This window comes from Necator americanus, chromosome II (assembly GCF_031761385.1).
Source record: "Necator americanus strain Aroian chromosome II, whole genome shotgun sequence".
Taxonomy (NCBI): domain Eukaryota; kingdom Metazoa; phylum Nematoda; class Chromadorea; order Rhabditida; family Ancylostomatidae; genus Necator; species Necator americanus.
Genome location: NC_087372.1, coordinates 16,500,145 through 16,525,432, shown reverse-complemented (window position 1 = coordinate 16,525,432; position 25,288 = coordinate 16,500,145). Strand labels below are relative to the sequence as shown.

Below are 25,288 nucleotides of genomic sequence, written 5' to 3'. Positions count from 1 at the left end.
GGTAGTAGAAAATGAGCTTAAGGGTTACTTGTGCTTAATATTATATATTGGGCTGAAAAGAAAATACATTAACTCTAAATGAGATTTCTATATTCACTACTTTAAGGCTCTCCTATCACTCAAACCCGAGGGGATCTACTTCACCTGAATTCACAGTCTCAATAACTTCCTCCAGTGTTGTTCGTAAGATCTGACTACAAAAAAGAGATGAGATTTTTTTGAGAGATAAGGCTTTGGTAAAAATACACATTCTTAAACTTCTACCAGGTTACATAATCGTTCTAATTAGAAGAATCGTAGAGAAATTGACAGTGCTGGTGATCTCTCTACAACTGGATGGAGGGCGATGTGTGATTGATATGCACGAGCATCATCACGCTCGGTGACGTCTAGCACCCAAGGAGAAAAAACGTGAAAAATAGCGTTGTTGTACCCGTGTCCCTACGACACAACTTCTGAAGTCATCGAATGTCCGCAATAAAACGATATAACACAAATTTTTCACGTACTTACCGTAGTGAGCTACATCGTTGAGGACACCGCTGCAACCAATGCTTTTTCACACGTCCCTTTTTATTGGATCACCAGAGGAAATATTTTCCGTGTTATAATCATTTGCATGACGCGACGACTGTAATACGAACTCCAGGGAATCACGTTGTCATGTAAAAATTGTTTGATTTATGCGTGTCTTTGTTTTATATTGTCCTTAGATTCAACCACTAAGATGTTATCGTACTACGACAATCACAAGCCTCATTGCTTGTGATAGCGTAGTGATAACGCGACGTAGCTGGTGCATTCGCTCCGCAACTCTTATTTTACTGTGATTTGCGTCATTGTGATTATTCGATGTTCGTAATTTACAACCAACACCGTCCACATCCCCACCCTTGTTCTAGTGTTTTACATGGGTGAGCGCAAGTGCACACATTTCGTATAACCTTTGTTTGCCCGTTATTTAGTTTCGTTAATACTGACGAAGATTTCAGAAAATGCGAGTGCTTATTGTTGAACTTGCGCACATTCTCCTCATTGTTACTGCATTTAATGTGAGGAAGGAGTTCGATCCGCTCCGTAGCAAAGGAACTGAAATTTCCCAGAGATTGCTGCAAAAACTCGCAGCTCAACTGAAAGAAGAGATGACCGAATTCTCTGAGGATGAATACGACATTAATAACATGCAAAAGATTACAGCGAAACCAACAGTTCCACAACAAGGCAGCGGAGATATTACTCTAAGAATTTTCCCGAATGGGATCAAGTACATCTTCGAGGTTGGTGCGATTTTAGATTTAAAAAAAAACATGTTACCTCGTCTTGTAAATCCCCATCTCTTATTGCACTTACGCTTGGTTTCTAATTTCATGTATTGGATGTTATTAGAGCAAATACTACTGTCGTCCGTGAGTATATTTACACCACGAATGTATTAAACTATAGTCGAGTCAAAATGAGGTGAAATGAAATGTGCAGGTACACGGCTGCATTTGGAGCGGAGCTGTGGAGATAGCGGTTGGAATCGACGTTGGACCATCGTGAACTGCAGCAGTGGATGGTACTAGCAAGGGTCATCACTCGATCCTAACCGCTACGCTCCGCTTCAGGAGCAGCCGCCACTGCACTTGCACCGTCCTTCACGACGTTTTGACTAAACTATACTATCCCCGTCTTCACTCGTCTAGTGATACGAGAGCAGGGTACGAGTTCTGGACGGAAGGTTGCGCCTTGTGACACAAAAAATATCAATACAGTTGTTGGGTGCGCTATCTAGGCCAGACTCGCTACGCCCTTGCTGGAAGGGAGCAGTGGCCCAACTTCTCTTGTCGATAAACGTCGATTTCATCTGGTAATCCGAAAAAGTGTAAAACAGCATTGGTTGCACCGGTGTCCCACGTTGCTTGTTATGGTTAGTAGGTTAGAGTAATAAGGTTGGAGTATAAACGAATAGAAAAAGACATTTGAAGCAGCTTTTTGCGCTTCTGACGATGCAGTTTACTACGCAATAGAACGCGGGCAACTCTGGTGACGTACGACGTCTCCTACCTGTTACCAATCATGCTATATAATAAATGACTAAACTCTGCACCGGTGAGGTGCCGAACCATCGCCATGCACCTGATGGTTGAGCACTCCACCCATTTTCCAAGAGTATACTGGAATGTCTGTTGTCTTTGATAAGGCAAGTTAATTTCTCTCATATAAAAAATAAACTTTTGTGGATGTGGATGTAATCTTCCAAATTTGCAAACTATCATCCTGTATAATAACGGGCTTATTCAGTCACATGTGTGCGTCTGTGTATGTGTGTGTCTCAGTCAAGAAATCCCGATAAGAGAGGGAGACGGATACCATGGCGTCGGTTTGGTGCGCTGGAGCCCCAACGCGGTAAAATTGGGTGGGACGGGTCCTGTGGCATCGAATCCGTGCCCCGGAGCCAGATAGCTGTAAAGTGGGGTGCGACGGGTCCTACGGGGTCGGAATGGTGCCATGAAGCTATAGAGAGAGAAATGAGTTCCACTGTGTCGGATTGGTGCGCGGGAGTCCCAATGCAGTAGAATGCGTTTCTACGGTTCCTTCGGATATCTACTTTCCAGCATGTCTCTTGATGCTGGCAACATCTTTTCTTCAGAAAGAGGAAACACAGATGCTTAAATGCAATACATAGTAGCCAACAGTTTACGCGATCTGACGTAGAATGTTATTTTTATCACTACGATAATGATATTCACGTCCTCATGTTAGCATATCATTCTTTGCTAATAGTTGAGAACAGAGAAAACTCGAACTACTTCAAATGATGTTTCCAAATTGTGAAGGTTTGAAAGAAACATATTCTTCAAATATAGAATTGAGCGTTTAGGGGAAATCTTTCATCTATGCTTAAATTTTCGGGTTAAAAAAAATTAAGGAAGAGTTGATAGAAAAAAAGTTATTCTAATTTTACAAAAATGTTATTTCTCATTGATCGATGAAAGCGAACGAAGCGAACAGAAAAAAAGCCTGAAGTCCGGTTTTAACCGGACGTTCAAGCTAGTCTAATATAAAGCAAACAAGTAGCAGATGCTCCACTTGCGCAGTCGTTCTGTTTCCTGTAACAAGTAACAGCGCTACACAAGACTGCTTCGCACGACTTTTCTAGACTACTTAGGGGAATTGAGGGTGATCAAGCTCATATTCCAGAACTATGTCCCTATTTTCACCCATTCGTAGAGAGATCACAACATCGTCAGTTTCATCCTTTTTTTAAATGAGAAAGCAGTTATAAATAGGACGTCATATATCGAGTGGAGGAGATCAACTTTATTGTTAGCAATTTTGATTCTGTATGTGTGTTGTTGCATTTTATTGGTACATTTCAGCAACTGGTACAGACAATCCGACATGATGCTATGCGCCATCGCCCACACACGATGCGGACCTCGTATCATGGCATGGACATCAATGTTGATTCCATACAAATCGTCGAATTCCTAGCGCCAAGGCTCGAAGCCGAAGTGTGTATTCGCCAGTGAATCCTGAGTAATTGCACATTTTCTCGCCTAAAAGACATGTTTAAAGCATATGGGTGGTTCCAAATTTCGATTTTCAACTCATGGCGGTGGAATGCGTTACCTTGGTCTCTACTCCGCCGTCTACAAAACCACAAGGGAGGGACAATTTGAAGCCTTCCTGGAGGGCATCCGAATTAATTTGGATGTCAATTTTGAGGAAATCAACGGCAAGGTTAAGGTGGGCCATGTGTGTCCGCGATTCGTCGAGAATTGAATTTTCAAAGGAGGTATGATGTTCTGAGAATGTGGTAATTAAGGTCACACAGGAGAAATGCCATGTAGCGTTAGAGGATGTGCTCGTGCAGCTTACTCCAGCAATGCCAACGCAAATCCTCGACCTTCTACAGTATGTATTTGCTCAAAACAATTACATTTCACTACAAGCTTACTAAAAATACACCATTTTTCCTTTGTTGATTTTATACTGCACTTATTCCGGTAAGTTATTACTTCTCACTTGAGATGCTCTCAAAATTTTCCAGCTTTTTTTCCCAGTAGCAGAGCACGCACTGTAAAAATTACATTTAGCTCACTGACTCAAAAAACCTAAGATTAGAGTCAACTTTTAAGAGCTGCATGTTGCCAGCAGCCATCGTTTTAGCTTCAAAAGGGAATCACATACTCGAATTCTATCGTTTAGAAAAGTCAAATATGCCTACGAAGATGAATGACTGACCATACGTGTATTTGTGGAATGTCTTAAACCAACTAATTTTTCAGGAAGCGGATTCAGGAAAGGTTTCAAGAAAAGGTTTGTCCAGCCCTTCTGCATTTTATTGAAGAAATAACCACTACTGCCCTTACACTCGCTTCAGTAGAGGAAATTGCTCAGCAAACGGTAAGGAACGCCAACATCTAATCACTGAGTTCTTCTTAATGTATAATTTCAAGGAGCCCATCGGTACTTCATGTGTTGTTCAACATGAGAAAGGGGCTTGGAGATTTGACGCCAAAGGCTTGAAAATTTCGTTCAAGCGGAGCAACCCGAGGGAAAAGCGATCGATCATATCTAACAGCGTTAAGGAATCTCAAGTAAGAATACATCTTCGTTCAAAACGCAAGAACTACGCTTACTAGATAAGGGCCGATATCACTCAGAGAACCGCCTCGCCTTTCGTCGCTTTAAAGTTATCCGCTCTGTTACAGGCGTCCGAGTTCGAGACGGCGTCCGTTTCTTTGACTGAGGAATACGTCAACGAAATGCTTGGCGACTTGGTAAAAAATGGAAATGTCTTCTTTCACCTTCACATGATTCCTGACATCGAGAAAGCGCTGAGAACCCAGTGTACCCAAGATGACAGCTGTCTCGGTTCGCTAGTGAACCTAGGTCGGGTAGCAAATGGATCAGGTATGTCGGAAAAGTCTTCCATGGTTTTTTGGAAACTAATACCGCCAATGCAGGTCGCCTGGACAGCCAAGTGATCACACCGCCATATATCGAGTTCCGAAATCGTGACTCTGCAATACTTCACATTACACTTCATACCGTACTCTCATTTCAAAATCGCGCCGCCCATCATCGTATACCGTACCTACGTCTGGAACTCTCAATGAAGCTACGGATAGTTGAGCTCTCTTTCGATCAATCCAGTCTGGATGGTTACTACAGATGGGCAGCAAAATACGAGATGATCGATCTTCAGGTGAGCTGTGATGGCTTTCACTTGCAAGCGAGGTGGCTTTCAAAAGAGTCAACACATTCCACACATTCCGTTGCAATAGGAATGCCTTATCAGTGACTTGTGTGGTTAAGCCGCGTGTGACTGACCTTGCACACCTTTTGCATGACTAAACCCTGCTAGCGTCACCTGAACACGTTCAAGCGAAAAATAAAAAAGTCTCTAATCTTTCTCATTACCTCATAGCAATCGTTTAAGATAAACAATTTGCACACCGATTTTGAAGAAATGAAGGACGTAGCTCGCCGTATACACAGACTTTTTGGCGATAACCGAGCTCGTATCGAGGTCTGTTCGACTTTATTTCCCTACTAATCGATTGTGCGTTAGCAAAGGGTTTTTTTAGAGACAGTTTCAAAGAAAAGGATAATTTAAAGAAGAGAAACTCACTCTAGTTTTTTTCAGGAGCTTCTTTCAACGCATTTGAACGGGGAACTTCCATTCCGCTTGAATCCGCACGTGTATCTCCAACCAAAATCTGCCATTTTCGGTCACCGTAGAGTCACCATACCGCTGAATTTTACAGTGGACAAACGACTATTTCCAGCATTTCAATTTTTACGTTCATTATTCTTCTAACACTGCTGGGGCAGCCGAAATTTATGTTCGTAATATCTTGAATAGCATCCTCGAAAGAGCTTTATCATCATCAATCAGAATCTCATGTGTTGGTTGGATAGTGAGTAAGCAAGCATAATCGACAATGAATAGGTGATTTTTTTTAAAAGAAACCAGTGCTCGAAAAGCAATCATTAAGCTGGACAATATGTTATGAAGTGTAGTGAAGTTCTCACAAACGATCTCGATCGATCTCAGTGCATTATATGTGATTATAACAGGATCTAGAATAAAAGTATGCCAACATTCGGAAATATCACATAGCAAAAATTAAACGAAAGACCACAGCTCGCTGTGTACGATAAAAAAATACAAAATGAAATGCCTTTCACGATGTACATATACTATGCTTCAGTCTGCAGCAAAACTCGTTTATCTGTAAAACAACGAACAAATAACAGAAACGTATACCTGTGGAGCGGACTATATGTGCGCTCTCAGATTTATTGAAAAACATTGACTGTACCTCATTCCTCCGGGTTATAGAAACGTAGCGTGCCAGTAGATTTTAAATCTACGGTAGCTATGGTGTTATACAGTCGGGTCAATACGACATGAAGCACGGACATTTGCGCAAGCGGCTGCGCTCAAAGCGGAGCGGTGGAGCGCAGCGGTTGGGATCGCGTAAGGACCCTCACTGCTCACCTCTGCAGTTCGCCATGATCCCACCTCGATTTCAACCGCTGTCTCGACCACACCGCTTCCGAGCGCGGTCACTTGCGTAACGGTCCGTGCTTCATGTCGTTTTGACCCAACTATATACATGAGATACTGCCTACAGAAATGATTTTGACAGAATCCGAGAGCGATCCATTTCCCTCTGCAACTCTGTGGAGTAAATCTCACGTCGTCTTCTCAGGAAGATCAAAAACTTCAAGCTTTTATTGATTTACAACACTCTAAAAACTTTGAAATTTCACAGGTTCCGAATAGAGGCCAGAAAACCATTCAGGTAACACCGGAAAGCACTAGTAGCAGCTCCTAGTTATTTTCACCTCGTTAGGATAAGGAAATGTGTTCGACACAGATTCTGGCACAAGAAACATCCATCGCCACTTCAGCCATGAGTTTCAATATTTAAAGACATCACTCCACGAATCTGAGGTGGTGCAGATTTCAGGTGGAGCAGTCTTATAAGGGATAGTAGATTATGGAGAGGAGGGTGATTTCGTCCATTTCTTCCTAATTGCCGTAAAAAAACGGCCCGAAAGAAGCGGCGCCGCACAATGATGGCGCGCTCCAGTCGAACTCGTTGTAGGAAGTAGCGCGCCGAAACGCTCGAAGCCGTATCTTCCGGGCCGTTTTTTACGGCGATTAGGAAGGAATGGACGGAATCACTCTCGTCCCCATAATCTACTATCCCGCATACGAATACTCCACCTGAAATCCATACCACCTCAGATTCGTGGAGTGATGCCTCTAATGTGGAACAAAACTGAACCACGAACTTCGTCTGCCTCTAGCAACGTGGTAACGCACTATGGCAAACAGTTGGATCAAGGCTAATCTCATAGGTATCATTTGCTCAAACTCGAGGGGTTAACTGACTTGCACTTCTCATTCAGAAGGTAGAAGAATCTTTATTGTTCAATATCCAGTGCACAGAAAGGAAGTAAAGGTTAAAGGAAGTATCTGAGCTGTAAACGGAATTTAATGTATGACTCCTTATAACCTAAGTAGTAACACGCCACGTGGTCCTACCCAAGTACTGAAGCTCATCTGCAGTTCCATTTGCTATACTCCTTTGGCAAAATTGTTTACTGAAGCACGTTTCTGAAGGCCATCTCCATCTTCTCTGCACACCTTTTCATTCCTACAGGTAAACATTCCCAATTTTTTTCTTTTTGATTTAATGCATTGAAGAGAATCACCTAGAAGAAACGACCTACTTCAGCCAAATATAGGCTACATGGTACGTCAAAACGAGAACATAGTACACCTCCAAATAAAATATAGATCGATCCACTTCAGAGAATTTTAGGGACGATAGACTAAAAACAGATGAAAAACCGTCCGATGCAATTGATTCTCCGGATCAAACTTGACAGCTCTTTATATGCTCATAAAACTAGCAATAAGTTTAACAGTGGGAGTTGCGGAATAGAAACCTGATCGTTGATGATATATTGTAATTAAGAGTAGAAACATTTTATGTTTGCGTCTTAGCAAAAAGTGTGAAAAAATGGAGGCAAATAATGATTGTGGGAACACCAATTTAGTGACTCTCACTTTTGACTGCGAGTTCTTCACCGGTTCTGAGTTCCTACGAAACTGGATTTACTTCATACCGGGGACCCTTGCTGTGATACAGGCGCCGGTTTTGTGAAATTTTAGAATTCGGTTAGCAATTCATATTCTCCGAAACAAAGAATTTCCACCATTTGGAGAAATCACAAAGTCGTCTCCTCCCAAATAAGTTATCAACTACCTGTGGCAAAAACTGCTTTTTACAGATGAGATTCTATTCGTCCGTTAAGCAATGCTGAATTTATGCCAAAACAGCATTAGGTTCCGCGTCTCAGACTTCGCACGATACGACAACCGATAAAAAGCGACCAAATCTCGAATTGCGTCTACGCCTTTAATCTTCGAACGAAGCGATGCTGAGATGCTGATTTATACTTTTCTGACAATACAACGAGGAACTTTCAATTATTGCGGGGGAGAATGAAGGAGCCTCAGCACAGTCGTACTCGTCAACCTTCGAGAAGGTCAGCGAATCCTCTAGTAGCGTTCTCCCTTTGTTACTTATGCATTTGTCGTTAGGTTCTCAAGAGATTTTATCGTCTCCATTGGCAATCTTTCCCCTCCATCCTTTGTTCCAAGAATCCATAAGCATCACTAACCAGTCCTTATCATCTCCTTTGAGCGGGAATACAACCCGTTAGATCGAAAGCGAGAGAAAGAAAAAAGGATAAAGCACACAGTGCCAATCAATCCCTAAGGCGCCTTTGCGTTCCACTTCAACCTACAATCGCATGAGGTTTATGAACACATATGAAGCCCCGCAAAGGCTTACCGGGACAAACCCATAGGTTAGTGTTTTTATCCCCCAGACAAGTTTGGAACCAATTTATCGACCTCGGAGGGATGAAGGGCTTGATTGGCACTAGGGCAGTTCCAGTCACGACCGAACCTTTCAAAAACTACGTACACCAGCCCAAGAAAGGAATACTTGAATAATAAATGGAGAGGGGAGGAATAAAGTAGGGTATGATGACTACATTATGGAACATGAAACATTCTCTAGATGAAGTACCGGAAGCAATACGAACTTCAAAAGATTATGAGCTACTACTGAAGTCTCGAAATAAAGACATGCATACATGGCGGTTCCATTAAATACTTGAAAAAGAAACTTGGAAGTATCGAGTTCTTTTTCCTTCTCAAAACCAAGGTATAATTATGCTCCATTGGAAGCAAGTATGTCAATCCTAATTTTACATTTCGTTTTATAGAGAGCGGTGGAGCCGCGTATACGAGTCTGACTGCTACGGGCACGTGGTGGCCCTGCTTTAACTAAACGCAATCAGGCGTTCGAGTGTACGCATTGGGAACGTACGAGCTATATAACCCGCACTGTCATGCGGCGAAAGCTTCCCATACATTGCAAAAAGGTGCTGTCGTCCAGCACACTGCCAAAGCCCATAACCTGAAAGGTCAACTGCCTGAAAGGAGCTTGGAATCTTTGGCAACAACCATTCGTTTCGTCACGCTGAACTGCCGAACACTATCGAGTGAACTCCAACAAGCCGCTCTATCCAGACTTCTGCGATATCTCTGTGTGCCTTTTGCTGCACTGCAGGAAACACGCATGAGGGATCGGCCCGTCATCAGCATCGAAAATTACACCATATACTGCGGCGATGCTGATGAGAACAAAGTAGGTGGCTGCGCGATAGCTGTGAGGAACGATTACAAGAACCTGGTGGAGGAATTTGGCTCAACGTCGTCTTGATGCGGCTTTCTACGACTGCGGGATCGCAGAGGACGTAAACTCAGGATCGTAAGTGCCCACGCACCTACGGAAACCGCTGAGGACAACAGTAAGGACGCCTTCTATGATGAACTCAATGCATTGATGTCTAAAATACCAAGCCAGCAGGTGGTCATTGTCGGAATCGACGCAAATGCGAAGATGGGACTCGAACAGCAATCCGATGTGCTAGGAAAATGGTGCTATGCAGCGGAGCGCACGTCGGACAACGGTGACCGTCTAGGCGACTTGTGCGAACAGACGGGCCTCATTATCGGTTCCACGTTTAAGAGGAATCATCGACGCCATCAGCTCACGTGGTAGGGGTCAACCCTTTTAACGCCTGAAGAGCAGCGCAAGCGGAAGATGAGGACTCTTAAACTTCAGCTCGACTACGTTCTGGCGAGGAACATTCCTCAGTCAGATATCCAAAAATCTAGTGCTGTTTGGGACGTCGCGTTCGACTCTGACCACCGTCCAGTTCTTCTCAGCTTCAAGATACGGTTCCACAAGAGAAACTGAGGAGTCCCTCTTCAACCGAAAATCGACATGGCAGGTCTGAAAGACGATGAATACAGAAGAAAATTCCGCCAACGTGTGTCTATTCATGTTGGAGTACGGACCAGGAAGAAGCTTAGCGATGCGGATTCCTTCACAAAGTGCATCCAGGTCGCTGCAATGGAAACGCTCCCGGTTCTATTGCCGCGGAAGAAGTTTGCCTTTGCATCTGCGGAAACAAAATCCACATACAATTTTGTATGTGTCGCGCGCAGCGCTGGTGACTTCAACCAGGAAAAGCGTCTTAGAATAAAGCTGCGTCGTCAATTGCAACAAGACCGCGATAACGAGTGGACGGCAAGAGCGATGGAGTTTGAGAAGGTGTGGGAGGACAGGAACCCGCGGAAAGCCTACGCTCTACTAAAACAGTATAGCGGCAAAATAAAAAGATGTTCTGTCCTCAACACTGCTAATGGAGTAACTGTCGGTGAAGCAACCCTTCCAATTTGGAAGGAACACTTCAAGACCTTGCTGAACCAGCTAGCACCGTCAGCTCCTGAACTCGAACACGTTCATAGACCGACATATGCGGTTAACGAGGAGCCACCGACCGAGTCGGAGGTCCTGGTCTGTATTCAGAAAATGAAGAATGGAAAATCTGGTGGAGACGACGGGATTAGCGCAGAAATGCTAAAATATCTTCCTCCGTCTGGGATTCATGAGATGAAAAAGATCATCCGTTCAATATGGATAGACGAAAGGATACCTGATTCGTGGAGACACGCTATTAAAGATCGCGAAGAAACAACGCGTGACGAGCAAGCTGACTTTCGTCTTGGCCGATCTACGACTGACCAGATGCTCATCGTCAGGAGAGTGATCGAAATCTGGCAGCGGTATTCGAAGGCAATGCAACTAGTGTTTCTGGACTTTGAAGCCGCGTTCGACTCTGCTCACCGAGGCCGTCTTCTCAACGCGCTTCGCGCCGATGAAGTACCAGGAAAGTTCGTTCGCTTGCTTGATGACATGAATCAACGAACAACTGCTGCAATTCGAACACCAGCCGGATGTACAACACCGTTTGAAGTGGTAACTGGAGCAAGACAAGGAGCAGTGGTAGGACCTTTCCGCCTTTCGCCATCGACGAGATTATGCGAAGAACAGTCGACCAGTGTCCTGCCGACATTGTCTTAGCACCATCAGGGTGCCCCTTGACTGACCTCGTGTACGATGACGATGTTGTTATATTCGCGGAAAGCAGTACGAAACTTCTACCTGTTGTCAACCTTTGTATCGAAGCTGGCTGCAGCCTATGGACTACGTCACTACGTCTACGCCCTGACAAATGCAAGCAGATGTGGATCTCTTCGAGACCTCGAGCGGGAATCAGGGCGGACGGACAACAGAACTCGTCGATGAGTTCTGTTACCTGGGCTGTATGCTGAAGAACAACGGCAGCTACGAGAGAGATGTTCAGCAAAGATGCGCTAAGGCCACTTCTGCATTTAACTCCTTAACGAAATGTCTGTGGTCGACCCCCATCACCAACGAAGTCAAGTTGCGAGTCTACCTATCCGCAATTCGCCCCATCATGATGTACGGATCGGCGACTTGGGCAGCACCATCAACGGTTATGAAGAGGCTTGACTGCACGGAACGAAAGCTGCTTAGACGGCTACTTGGCTACTTTTGGCTTAGGGTATGCCACAATGAAGACCTTTACGCAGAATTTGATGTGGTTTACCGGCGGATGACACGTGGAAGATATCAACATCTTGCACCGCCTTCGAAAGCGGCTAAAGTAAATCGTCTTCGCTTCTTTGGTCATATATTAAGGAGACCGGCAGATCGCCTTGTTCAACAAGTTCTGAGAAGTTTGTCGGGTTCGAGCTGGAAGAAGCCACCTGGCCGAAAACAGAAGTTCTGGATTGAGGTGATGAAAGAGGACCTGAGGACACTCGGCACATAGGCAGTTCAGGCGAGACGTAAGGTTTCGCAGAATATGGAATAGCAACGAATGGATTGATTCTGTGCAAGCTCTCGCAGAAGATCAAGAAGGTTGGGCAGAGCTGTGTTCAAGGACGGCACACCTCGGCGAAGATGCGGGTAATCGCGTCAGGCGATGACATCAGCCCGCCGATTAAGTCAAGTAAGTCAAGAGAGCGGTAAAGACAGCGCCTGGCAAAACAGAGCGAAGGAGCTCAAGTCATGGAGTGTCATTGGCGCTTCAGCAACAGCTCTGAAAACATGCTAACCGTATGCTCTAGATCTTTCCCTTTACTTAAAGATACCATAGTACGAAATTTGACGATGTTGAAGTCGCTCCACGAAATCAATCATGAGATTAGGACTGTAAATTGAATAAGGGAATACTCAAATCAAATAGATTAAATAAGGTAAGGGCTGTAGATCACGCACGAACGCCGTTTTTAGGACAATTAGGGAAATTGATCGGATTGGACCCTCTCACACATCTAAACACAATTACCAAAACGTGGATTCAGAATTAAGTCAACGATCAAGTCAATGAACTTAGTAAAACGGAAATTGAAGATTCTGATGATGAAAGTCTATCACTTACATCATCAGAATCTTCAATTTTCAATACAGCCCCAGCTCGATTCAATTTCAAGGATTTCCAAAGACTATTAAGACTTTCAAAAAATGAAGCAGACATTTTCGAAGAACTCCATCCCGTAAAAAAGCATCCTTCCCTGTAGTTATTCCACTCTTTCCAAATGTAGTAATCAGTGCGGTAGCACAGCCCCAGCTCGATGGTGGCGCGAAGTATCTGATGGGTCGGCGTGCCCAGAAAACAATAATCCTCCATAGAGGCTGAAGGAGTTTGTGACCAAAATTTGGATTATACAGAATTTTTTGAAATTATCATCATTCAATAAATCCCTTTCCCTTGATTAAACATATCCACTTGATATTTGATAGATCGTTGAAAAAAAAAGTTATTTGTAAAATCACATAAGAAGTTTTCATCTTTGCAGGTTCCAAGAGAACGCGGCTGAGGCATACTATAGGAAAAATGGGAGTAATCCATGGGACAAAGACTGCTCTCGATTACATTGTCCTGAGAGATGGCAAACCTAATTTGTTAGCGATTTACGAACTGCCAAAAATCACAGTGGATGAAAAAGGATGAAGTTTCTGGTGTCAATCAATGCGCTTAGCCCCCACGTTCACTTTAATTCGGAATCGTTTGAGGTTCACGAACGTGTATCTGGCCTATACAATGACTTGCGGTGGATAGCCAATGTATCAAGTCAATGTTTTTATCCTCCCAGATAAGTCTGGTACCAATTTATCGACCCCGGAGGGATGAAGGGCTTGGTGAGCACTAGGGCGGATTCGAACGTCCGATCGATCGTGCAAGCAGCGGAACCTCTAACCGCTACACTACACCCGCCCCCAAAATCACAGTAAGCAAAGCAAAATAACGAAGTTTTAACTTTAGCAGCAAAAAACGGAAAATCCTGTTGAGCTAGAAAATCAACAGACAAGGTCATCCTACAGCCAATAGTTTTCTTGCAGGTTTTGTAAGAAAATAACTACTTAGCTACTAATGTCGATCGTTCCTGAAGTTGAAACATGTTGCTTTAGTCAATTTTTAAACATCCTCAAAGTTATGATATTACAGCTGTTATAATATTATAGCTATTACAGCTATCATATTACTTTTCGAGAAATATGTTCGTGCCAAAAATCACACGTCCTTGGGGCGCAATTATCTCGGACTCAGCCTTGCAAATGTGTAATGGTAATTTTTCGAGAACTATTTCAGTGGTAAGTTTTAAGAGTTCTAAATATATCCTATCGATAGAGCACGCACACGCAAATCTATTCTTATATAGATTTTACAACAGGGATAAAGTTGGGGCATGTTATGAAGGAGAGACGAAAAATGCCCAGATCCACGTCTTTTTCGTCTTCTGTCGAAGAATTAGTGATTCTACTGTATCGTCAAGTTTTGTGGTATGTTACCTTTATATGCAAATAGGAAGTGCTGCGTTTACGTAGTCGAGTAGATTGCAATTGTCTTTGGCATTCGCAAGCAGGCCAGAACTACAAACGGTAGATTTAGACAGCGTTAGCAATATGAGCCTTCTGCTTAACATTCGGCTTTGAAGATGTAAAAATTGTGCTCTTCGAAAAACAACGAATTTTACATTCACTCAAATTGGACTGCTTCTGATAAATAATTTACAAAGAGCCTAAAAATATTTATGAAAGTTAATAAAAATGTACATTTGTGAGCATTTGGTTATGCACCTACAACTGAAGAAAATGTATAGACAATCGTTGAGAAAATCTCATCAGTAACCGAACTATATCGCCTAAAACTACATCTGTTTTCACCCCGTAAAGCCGGGGGTCTGCTCCCTGCTCTTCATTGCTTCCATGATCTCACGGGCTTTATCAACGAACTTCTTGGCTTCATCCAGATTTTGTTGTATACCATCTCCGAGTTTATACATTCTAGAAGCTACCGGTAAGCTAATATAGAGAAATTTCGCCGGAGATTTTGCCAAATGCTAAGAAAATAACTTCATTAAAATCACCGAGCAACGTTGGCACAGCTTTGAGGTACGTCCAGCTCACATGCTTTAATGCCGTAAGTCAAGGCTTTGTACATATCTCGATCTAGAGATCCGAGCGATGACCGGTCAAGCTCCTAAACTTTTTCTGAACTGAATTATAGCACCAATAATTAAATGAACAAGAAGAAAAACGCAGACATTCAAATGGCGTACACATCTCTCAAGGGTGGAAAAGACGTTGAACCTGACCCATAAGCAGATTTTGATAGCCTCAAAGGGGATTCCCCCTTCTCCTATAGAACAACAATTATAGTAGAGACCAAACGACATAAAGCAGCGTGCAACTGCGTAAGCGGGTGGAGAAAATTGGAATCGAGATGGGACCATCGCGAACTGCAGCGAAGAATGATCCTGGCAATGGTCCTCCCTCTATCATAACCGCTGTGTTTGTCACACCTTTTCGAGCGCAGCCGCTTACGTAACTGCACTCGTCTTCATCTCGTTTGGACCCTACTATATACGTGGATTAGTACTCAGAGTGAACACCCCTGTTCTGATTTACTAAAGTTGCAATCTTTCGTAGAAGAAAAGAAAATTTTGTTTGAAACTGTTGGAAAAAGAAATTTTGTTGTATTTTTCTAAACCATTTTCATATTTCTCCTGCGTTTTCGTTATCGAAAAATAACAGCTTCATCGTACACTGCCAGGTATGCATACAGACAAAACTTCCCGCAATTATACGTGCACAGCACGACAATATTCACTTCTCGCCTATCGCTAAGAATGTCCATGCAAAACATGAAGGAACACCGATGCTCTATTTCTACTACAAACAAAGCATTTTGTACGACGTTTTAGAATGCGTGAAAATGAAAAACGATCAAATTGAAGCACACTGATGTTTTCAAAACTATTTGTAACTTTCCTAAAAACGTTCTTGCAACATTCTAAGAAGTATGAAGAGGACTAATTAGCAAATAGGATATAGACAAGAAGAACGAGTCTAAAGAAGTGCCGCAGGGATCTCCGCGAATATATTCCGCTAACAACCTTGCTGAGCGAAGACGGGACTCGCACGTCTTCTCGTCGTGAGATGGAAATCATTACGGAGAGGTCCTACTCGAGCCTTTTCCGTCCATCAACTTCTGTGTCAAGCCCAATCATCCCCACTGGCGAAGCTCCACCACGGATTCTCCCTTCGGAAGTGCGAGTCGCTATCAAGAGCATGAAACCTGGCACAGCCCCAGGACCTGATTTTATATCAGCAGACTTTCTTCGGGCTTGCGGCCATCCGCTTCATGTAATCTCAGCAGCGCACATGACAGCCTATCTTCAGAAAGAAAGGATCCCAGACCAGCGAAGACCTCGCGAACCGTTCTTATCCATAAGAAAGATGACCGAGAGGACCTTCGGAACTACCGTCCGATATGCATGCTGAGCGTGTTATACAAAGTATTCACCAAGATCATCCTCACGCGCATATCTAGGACGCTGGATGAAGCCCAGCCTCAAGAACAAGCTGGATTTCGCCAGGGGTTCAGCTGCTTGGACCACATCCAGACCGTGTCGAGGGTCACAGAGGTTTGCCGGGAATACCGCCTGCCTCTTGTTCTAACCTTCGTCGAGTATGAGAAAGCCTTTGACAGCGTAGAAACGAATGCAATACTGTCAGCGCTGGTCGATCAAGGCGTGGATGCGTCGTATGTGAGGACATTAGCCAATTGCTACGATCGATGCACGACTAGGATACAGCTTTTCCACCGCTCTCTCACCATACCCATTGGAAAGGGGGTGCGACAGGGCGATACTATATCGCCGAAGCTGTTCACGGCTGCATAGCAATAGATAATGAAATCACTACCCTGGGAAGAAAGGGGCATACGTGTTGATGGAAGATTTCTTTCGAACCTTCTTTTCGCGGACGACATCGTTCTCTTTTCGAGCAGTACCAATGAAGCAGAAACGATGCTCAACGAATTGAACGAAGCAGGGAAGAGAATAGGACTACGAATAAACAGAAAGAAGACACAATTCATGAAGAACGCCCATTGCGAGGACGGAGGAGTACAACTTGAAGGCTCCCTAATCGTGGAAACTCCGTCATACGTATACCTCGGACGTTCTATGAACATGGAAAACGACTTGAAGGAAGAATTGAATAGAAGAATGAGAGCAGCATGGGCAACATTCGCAGCCGTCAGGGAAGCTACGGACCAACTGACGGACCAAGATCTTCGTGCCCATCTGTTCGACTCGACAGTCCTTCCAGCGCTCTGTTACGCAGCGGAGACGTGGGGAGACACCGCGACCACGTCTAGGGAGCTACTTACTACCCACAGAGCCCTTGAGAGATGTCTCCTGAAGTTTAACCGGTGCACACAACACCTTGCCGGTCTTCGTAGCTCCGACTTAAGAGGAATGTCCCGTTTTCGCGACCCAGCGGAATATGTATCGAAAGCAAAACATAGATGGGCCAATCACATCATGAGAAGAATCGACGACAGATGGACTAAAAGAACGCTAGAGTGGATCACAAAGGACGCTAAACGCCCCCGAGGGAGACCGCCAACGAGATAGGGTGACGTGTTCGCTGCACGGATGGACTAGCTGAGAGCTCAGCTGGAAACGGCTCAAGGATCTCGTCAACATCACTCACGAAGCTTGAGAACATCTTGGATGACAATGGCGAGGGAACGAAACGAGTGGAAGTGATGCTGGGGCCCGCACGTCCAGTGAAGACGGGCCATCTAAGTATCTAAGTAAGTAAGATATGGACATCAGAACGACCGTTGTAACAAAAAAATAAAAAGAAAAAACGCGACAAGCAAAGTACCTTTACTTCACCTTTCGGTCCAGCTCGAAATTTCTCTTTGTTACCCATGTACCATGTACTGAGTAACCAGCAAGCTTCACCGTCTTCAAGCTCACAAGCTCTAAACCCGATATTTGCGAATAAACAGAAACAAGTGTCGAAATCTAAAACTATGCTACCAACTTCGCCATGTATTTCTCTGCTTTCTTAGAATCGGCTGGGCGATGCTTCTCTCCATTCCAGTGAACCAAGGACAGATATCTACACAAGGCATATTAAATCAGCTGGAGGTAGCATAAGGAAGACGGAGGAAAAGATAATCAGATTGACCTGCATCCTTGTCTGATGTTCCCATCACAGGCGATTTCCATCGGTTCTATCATTTTAGTTAAATTTGGAGCACACTCTGAAAAACAACTTATTTTAACTGAGGTAAAAAAGAAAGAACAATAATGTCAAGAACACTGCTAATGCTACGAAATCAATATTTAACACCATAGTAGCTCATAGAACAAAAATTTCTTTATCCGTCAGGCACGAATTCCCATGAACGTTCAAAGATCATGTGTACCGTGTACTTGAACAATTGAATCAGCGTTCTTGACGTCCCATTGCTGTTCGTCCCCTTTCAAAGAACAGCAAATTACATCGCATATGCAAACAACCTCTACAAGCCCTACTATAGAGAAGTTATCTTTTCTGGTTGTTTGTTCATACTACAGTTTTTCACATACACAAACAAAGCATGCGAAAAGGTACCTCAAGCTAGGAAGTTAACACTTCCGGTGATCAGGGAAATTACTGTATGCCTCGTCTTAATTACCCAAGTTGGAAGTGCACCTGCTTTGTGGATATACGTGAAGCAGGGAAAACAAAAGAACAAGAATTTAACTCAAAACCGAACAGTTAAAAAAGGTGTGGGGAACGGTGGAAACAGGAAGGGGAGCCTCCATGCCCTTTACAAACTCACATGCACGGAGAGCAAAAAGAAAAAAGAGTGAAAAGCGGAAACCCGCTCTTCTCTGCACAGGAGTCCATGAAAAGAGGAAAGGAGAAATAGAAAGCAGAAAGGGGATGTCTACTCCGCCGGTAAGCTTCGATCTACCAGCCATGTGTTTTCTCATTAAGTGCCATCCAACGAAACGAGTAGAAAGGAGTTTGCTCAGATCAAACAAAAAAAACCTGCGTTCATTTAGCACATAATCTGAGGATTAACTGAGTGTAAGAATCGTCTGAAATAAAGGTAAGAAAATCCATGAAATTCCGAACCTTTGCCAGCAAGAAGATACATGCCATACTTGTAGCAACTTTTAGGGTACCTCCTTTCTTCACAATTTTGCTTGAACAGTGTATAAGCAGCTTTGAAATTCTGCTCTAGTGCTTCCATATACTCACCAAGCAGTTGACATGAATCAGGACGTTTCTCCTGGAATTTGTTTTTATTAGCTACTTTGAAAAAAAACTTTAAGAATCATCTTTCTCCGCACATGACAAAGCGAATCAGCCGTGCCTCGACTTTAGAAACACTACGCCTTCGTGAGAATGTAAGATTGGGAGTATGCTGCGCACCACGTGCCAGAATTTCCATTTATTAGCACACTGAGAACAGTGTACCCTCCTGATTGCGATAAAATGTGATATTGTTTATAACAAACCAGAATGTCACATTTTTTTTTTCAGATCCCTGGACATGACACATTACCTTATGATGTATGAGTAAAGACATGAGCTTTTGTTGCGAACTTTCATTCGAATCCTCCAATAAGGATAGATTCGAATTCGAATCTATCCCTACTATCTCTGATGTCAAAGCATCCGATACCACTGTCGTGAAAATGCGCACTATTATCAAAAATAAAAAATGTCCTAGTGAATATCGTTCACCTTTTTTAAAACTGTTCCCCCTATTCAGCTTGCAACATTTTTATCTGATAAACTCTCTTATATATTTATATTTAGACTATATATATATATATTTATTTATTTATTTATTTATTTATTTTTGTGATTTTTTTAAATCTCAAAAATGTAAGCCCTTACCTTTTATGTTACGCATAAAAAACTCTGAAAACTCACTTCCAACTTGGATAATTAAGACGAGGCATACAGTAATTTCCCTGATCACCGGCAGTGTTAACTTCCTAGCTTGAGGTACCTTTTCGCATGCTTTGTTTGTGTATGTGAAAAACTGTAGTATGAACAAACAACCAGAAAAGATAACTTCTAATATCTATGTAGTTCCTAGGAGTCATTCTAAAACCTTTCCTGAATTCTATCGATAGTGTGATGTAAACTGGTACCAGACTTGTCTGGGAGGATAAAAACACTGACTTGACACATCGGCTAGCCACCGCAAGTCATTCTATAGGCCAGTTACACGTTCGTGAACCTCAAACGATTCTGAATTGAAGTGAACGTGGGGGCGCATCCCAAGCGGATTGATTAACACCAGAAACTTTATACTTTATCCTTTATCGATAGCGTCCCTATTTTACTTGACTACGCATTTGATTTAGTTCTACTTGCAGTTGCATAAGTTAATCCTATTTTTCCTATTTTGATTATTTGCATCTACAATCTAGAGAATCTAGAGAAGTTCAACATAACTTCGAGAATAAAAAGAGGTAATCTTATTGAAGAATGTTGATTGGCAATCATTTTTCTAGTCACTTATTCATTTCCTTTCAAATCACAGTAGCCTCCCATAGTTGCAGACGGAGCCGTGATGTACGTTTGAATTATGAAGAATTTTCCAAAACTAATATCATTTAATACATCTTTTTTTCCTGGAAAAGCTGCTCTATTTTAAGGTTCAAAACTTACCGCAGGTGTGGCTTAAAACTGAATAATCCTAATTTACAGATTGGATGTTTGAATTATACTAGCAGAAATGATACTTCATTCCTTGCACGTTCGAAACTTTAAAAGATTACAGTAAATAGCCGCTTGTATTACAAGTTACGTGAAAAGGCGCACTCAACCACACACATCGCGTCCATGAGCGAACGGTCGATGATCGCTGAAGTCTCCTTAACAGTCTCTCCGCATCATTGCATAAAGAAAGCGTAACACGATTTTTCCTGTTTCTGTTCCTTTCTACGAAGTCAGTGACAACGCGCCACTCTTGCGCAAGCGTAGTCGACGCGCGAGCGCTCCAAGATTACTGAGGTTTTCTCATCAGCCTATTCAAGTAAAAGCAATGAACAGACTGCTGAGGGGACCGAAGCATGAACAAAGGGGCGCGTTTTAACGCACCTCATCGGAACTGAAATTGTTCCCACGCTTTTTTAATGACGATTGAGGAAATATGAGTGGAACCATTCTAGTTTTTGTAATCTACAATACAAACTCTAGGTTTTCGCCGTGGTTTCCGCACTACGTCGAAATCATGATACGGTCCCTTTAGAAGAATAGAGCTTTGCATACAGAAGCAGGATTTACACAATATCCCATTGTGAGTAAAAATTGGGAATAAAATAATGTACAATAGACGCTTCGCAAAGCAGGGAATTGCAAGATTTACCGAAATGGAATCACAGAACTAGAACTATAGACAGTCCAAGTTAATAGAACATACGCTACAGATTCCACAAGACAAGTGTTAAATTAAATGTGAAGAAACCTCGCTTTTTAGATTTCATTCTTCTCTTCACTAGGCCACCAAAAATGGTGTCGACTATTTTTCTCGAAACGCCGCTCTCACACAACAGAAACGCCGCCGCAGCAAATTGCTTCGAATAGAGTGGTTCCATGTTTCTCAAAGGTATGTTTTCCCACCCAAAAGGCCGTCATAAACAGGCAAGCATAGCTATCGCCAAGGTTTTTGTAATCTCTATTTACTCTCCAGCGCTGCAAGGCCCTGTCATAGGCTGTCTCATGCGGTGTTCGCCCTGCGGCTACACCATGCAAACGCCGAAAAAAAAGAAGTTTAGAAGCTAAAACTTCGAGAAAAAAAAACCTTCCTGATGTTTTCACTCCATTACACTTTTGTTCTTGCTTTTTGTAACAGTTTTTAGTTTCTTGAAAAAAGGTAGCTTCATAAAGTTATTGCAAGGGGAAAGTGCAGCTCACTTTGAAAGAAACTACAAAACTGCAAACCAGACTCAGCTCCCCTCAAACCAGCACATTAAATATGTCTCTGCGACAGATTTCTGGCTTATGACGGAAAGATGAGCGAGAAGGCGCTATTGAATCAAAGAATATTTTCATCATTCATACATGTACGTAAAATTGAAAACAACGGCTTAGAAAACTAAAGTAAAAAGCGGAATCGTGTCGAAATTCCTAAGAAGACAACACTAATTTGGTCACCAGAATGAAAGTACATCTAAAATTAGAACAACAAACTGAATCTTGAAATTGATCATGAAACCAACATGTGCAAGAATTTTTATTTAGAGCTTCTAACCTTTGCTCCTTCAAGTATTTCAACTTGCTTTCTTTGCTTAACTACGACTCCTATTCAATTATCATCGCATTAGGAGCTAAAAACTAGGACGCGGGTGGGCAAATATCGCAGAGTATAACCGGGTCAAAACGACATGAAGCGTGGGTCTAGTTACACGAGCGATCGCGCTGGAGCAACGCGATTTTCAACTGATTGCAGGGTCCTGAGCGGTTTGCTTGACAGTTTGCCAAAGTGACGTGAAGTCACATCATTCGGACAAGTAATTGCCGCAACTTTTTTGTTTGCTTTCACTTTTTTTTTGTTTTTCTTTCTGGTTTTTTCGTCCTATAAGTTTCTTGTTTCGTGTTTTTTATGTTTGCGCTTTCGTTTTGTAGATCTACAATTCATCTGTATTGTTTCTATCTTATTGTATTGTTTTTATTCATGTGTTGTTTTTGAAATTTGGTTCAAAATTGTAATTGTTTCTATGTTAGGTTCTTTTTTTTTCTCTTTTTCTTTTCTGTCCCTGTTTGTGTTTCTTCGCCTACCCTCTCTCCCTTACAAACAAAAACGAACATTAACATGAAACTAAATTCACGAACAAAAACAATACAATAACATTAGAACAATACAAATGCAATATAGATCTTCATACCAAAAGCAAATACAGCAAACAACAAAAATACGAAAGAAAAAGAAATCTACAAGAGGAAAAAACCAGAAAGAAAAGCAAAAGAATGAAAGCAAACAAAAGATAGGGACCAATATCTATCCGGATTACATCACTTCACGTCATTTTGGCAGATTGCGGTAAAAAAAAAACAACGTTGCTCCACTTCGAGCACTCGTGTAACTAGACTCGTCCTCCATGTCGTTTTGACCCGACTATAATTAGCCAATTTTGGCACATTAGGAAAAGCTTTGTACTGCGCATCCTTTTTTTATTGGGGTGAGAGACGCCACAGATCCCTGTGCGAAGGCGAATGTGACCAACCGACTTGACGCAGTATGATATGGGCGCAGCTACAAATCGTTCTGACATTCGATGCCCCGCGGGTTCGCATAATGATGCAAGGAGCTCGTGCACGAAAAAAGTGTTCAAGCTTTTCCTTCATGCTCTGGCGACGTTTGCAGCTTCAGCGGCATCGTCTATAATATAGCATCGACCACTCAGCAACGCACTAGCCAAAGTCAGCGGATTTCGTTGTGAAGTATTTCAATCGGTGAGAACATTTCGAAACGCTTAAGTAGATGGATACATGCAAATGAAGGCAATTTTAATTGGCAATCGACTTCGTAGCGTCTAGCCCAACTTCAAAACCGTCATAAAACGAACTCTCAGTTATGTGTAAGGGGAACCACATACGTAACAGCTTTTGAATCAGCAGTCATCAACTCAAAACTGCAAGAAAAATCCGCCTTAATTAAAGTAAACAGCAAAACCACTTGACCATATCAACAAAGTCATTCAGAACAACATAAAAAGAAATCAGAAGAATGGTCTCAGAGTGGTGCCACCGAATAGAAACTTTTTGAAGACAACACTCCTACAGGAAGACACGGTCATGTCTAGTACCACATAAAGCGTAAAATCGTCCTTCCGCTCGCTTGTTGCGAATTGCTGAGGGCACTTAAGGATCAAGAGGACCTAGGACTTGGGTCGCTGGACCGGCACGCTACACCACTTGCAAAGTGACCGCTCAAGGCTTCAGACTTGCACCGTACAGGGGGAACTTCGAGCTAGAGTATGTGATAAAATCTCAAAGACAACATTTCAAGGGAGGGACGGAGCGATACGTTCAACAACGCCGTTGTGAGCGGTGATAGAGAGTGAGAAAAGGTAAGGAAAATGTAGAGCATTGCCTCATGCAATGATTGGTCAGCAGGGGATTCTTTTCTATAAAACAGAAACGGACACAACATAACCATAAGGAGTAATCAACGATGTTGATCACGGAGATGCGCAATCCGTAGACGATATTTTCTAGTAGTGATCTATTTCTTTTTTTTTTGCGTCTTCCCCACTTAGGCAATGTGGAATGCGACGGTAATAGCCCGAATATCTAGCGACGGTAATTGGTACTTCGCAGGCATGGCCCTCAGGCAATTGTCGTCATTATTTATATCGACTAACTTTTGCTACATGGAAGGTGGAAGCGTAACGGCTTTTCTTGCATAAGCCGATTGCATGTGTTTGTGAAAATTGCGGATGTCCACTGGAACAAATCGAAGATCAACAGAAGAGCGCATGTGGCCGTGCCAGAAGGGGCGCGGTGGAGCGCAGCGGTTAGCATCCAGTAGGTATCTTTGCTAGCACCACTTCACTACATTTCGTGATAATTCCGTCTGTCCCAACAGCTAGCTCCACCGCACAGCATCAGCCGCTTACGCAGCTGCACCGAGCGTCATTTCGTTTAACCCGACTATACTAACGCTAGGATATCCGAAACAGAAAAAAGAAATGTCCTAAGAGCTCGTCGATTATCGCTGCACCAGTACGTAGCGCATCACAGTACGTTCAGCAGCATCTATACATACAATTTTTGCTAATTTCACCCCTGAGGCGTATTTACTTGTCGCACCGACCGTGAATGCGAATTATTCTCCTCCAAAACCATATTTGTGTATTCTTCGCTCTTGTATGATCGCAAAAATTCAAAGAAATAGTGGCAAGATGAGTGCTTCAATTATGAAAAGCACCAAACAATAAATGCATCGGAGCTATCCAATGGCCACAACTACTGCAATATTTTTGTTCTGGACATGTTTGACCGACACAACTCGGAGCCGACTACGTATTTGGCAGTCGACATAGAGTTACAACAGAACAAGAATCAGGACAAATTTTGAACTCAGATGCGAAATTCAAAACAAAATGTCGATTCCAAAGCAAGAACAGCACAGAAATAATAAATGTGCTAACGCATCACCTCATAACATCCGTATCGATATTCTATACCAATGTTTTTCACGTATTCCCTCCTCTCTTTTTGTACTTTTTCGACCTCATCAGCATCCATCTTAAGACACCAGTAAATAAGCTTAGTACTCTGTAGTAAAATGGGCAGCAATAAGGCCTATTAGCAGGTCTTCAAAAAACTAAAAAGAAGAGAACTGGCAAGGGCAATGCAAACCACAATCTGTTCAGAAGTGAGGAATTGAAACTTCTTATAATTTATTATGAACAACAAATCGATAAACATTTGTCAGTGCA

General features: G+C 42.7%; 5 protein-coding genes across 5 annotated transcripts; 4 read left to right on the top strand and 1 right to left on the bottom strand.

Annotated features, from left to right (window-relative positions):
• Positions 1-995: 995 nt before the first annotated feature.
• On the top strand, positions 996-5,812 carry RB195_018089 (uncharacterized protein; the record flags this gene model as incomplete). Its single annotated transcript, XM_064185363.1, has 10 exons — positions 996-1,277; positions 3,363-3,497; positions 3,562-3,732; positions 3,812-3,900; positions 4,275-4,392; positions 4,446-4,586; positions 4,701-4,902; positions 4,956-5,197; positions 5,432-5,521; positions 5,639-5,812. 10 exons carry the CDS (start codon positions 996-998, stop codon positions 5,810-5,812), a joined length of 1,644 nt encoding a protein of 547 aa, XP_064041244.1.
• A 3,853-nt stretch (positions 5,813-9,665) lies between these two features.
• RB195_018088 (uncharacterized protein) lies at positions 9,666-10,151 on the top strand (the record flags this gene model as incomplete). The annotated part of the gene is made up of 2 exons (XM_064185362.1): positions 9,666-9,802; positions 9,854-10,151. The coding sequence occupies 2 exons, from the start codon at positions 9,666-9,668 to the stop codon at positions 10,149-10,151; spliced, it is 435 nt and encodes a 144-aa protein (XP_064041243.1).
• Positions 10,152-10,376: 225 nt separating this feature from the next.
• Positions 10,377-11,519, top strand: RB195_018087 (uncharacterized protein; the record flags this gene model as incomplete). Its single annotated transcript, XM_064185361.1, has 1 exon — positions 10,377-11,519. The coding sequence occupies one exon, from the start codon at positions 10,377-10,379 to the stop codon at positions 11,517-11,519; it is 1,143 nt and encodes a 380-aa protein (XP_064041242.1).
• A 151-nt stretch (positions 11,520-11,670) lies between these two features.
• Positions 11,671-12,294, top strand: RB195_018086 (uncharacterized protein; the record flags this gene model as incomplete). Its single annotated transcript, XM_064185360.1, has 1 exon — positions 11,671-12,294. One exon carries the CDS (start codon positions 11,671-11,673, stop codon positions 12,292-12,294), a length of 624 nt encoding a protein of 207 aa, XP_064041241.1.
• Positions 12,295-14,689: 2,395 nt separating this feature from the next.
• RB195_018085 (uncharacterized protein) lies at positions 14,690-25,094 on the bottom strand (the record flags this gene model as incomplete). The annotated part of the gene is made up of 7 exons (XM_064185359.1): positions 14,690-14,813; positions 14,897-15,009; positions 17,709-17,808; positions 17,871-17,948; positions 18,018-18,093; positions 18,957-19,113; positions 25,005-25,094. The coding sequence occupies 7 exons, from the start codon at positions 25,092-25,094 to the stop codon at positions 14,690-14,692; spliced, it is 738 nt and encodes a 245-aa protein (XP_064041240.1).
• Positions 25,095-25,288: the final 194 nt, after the last annotated feature.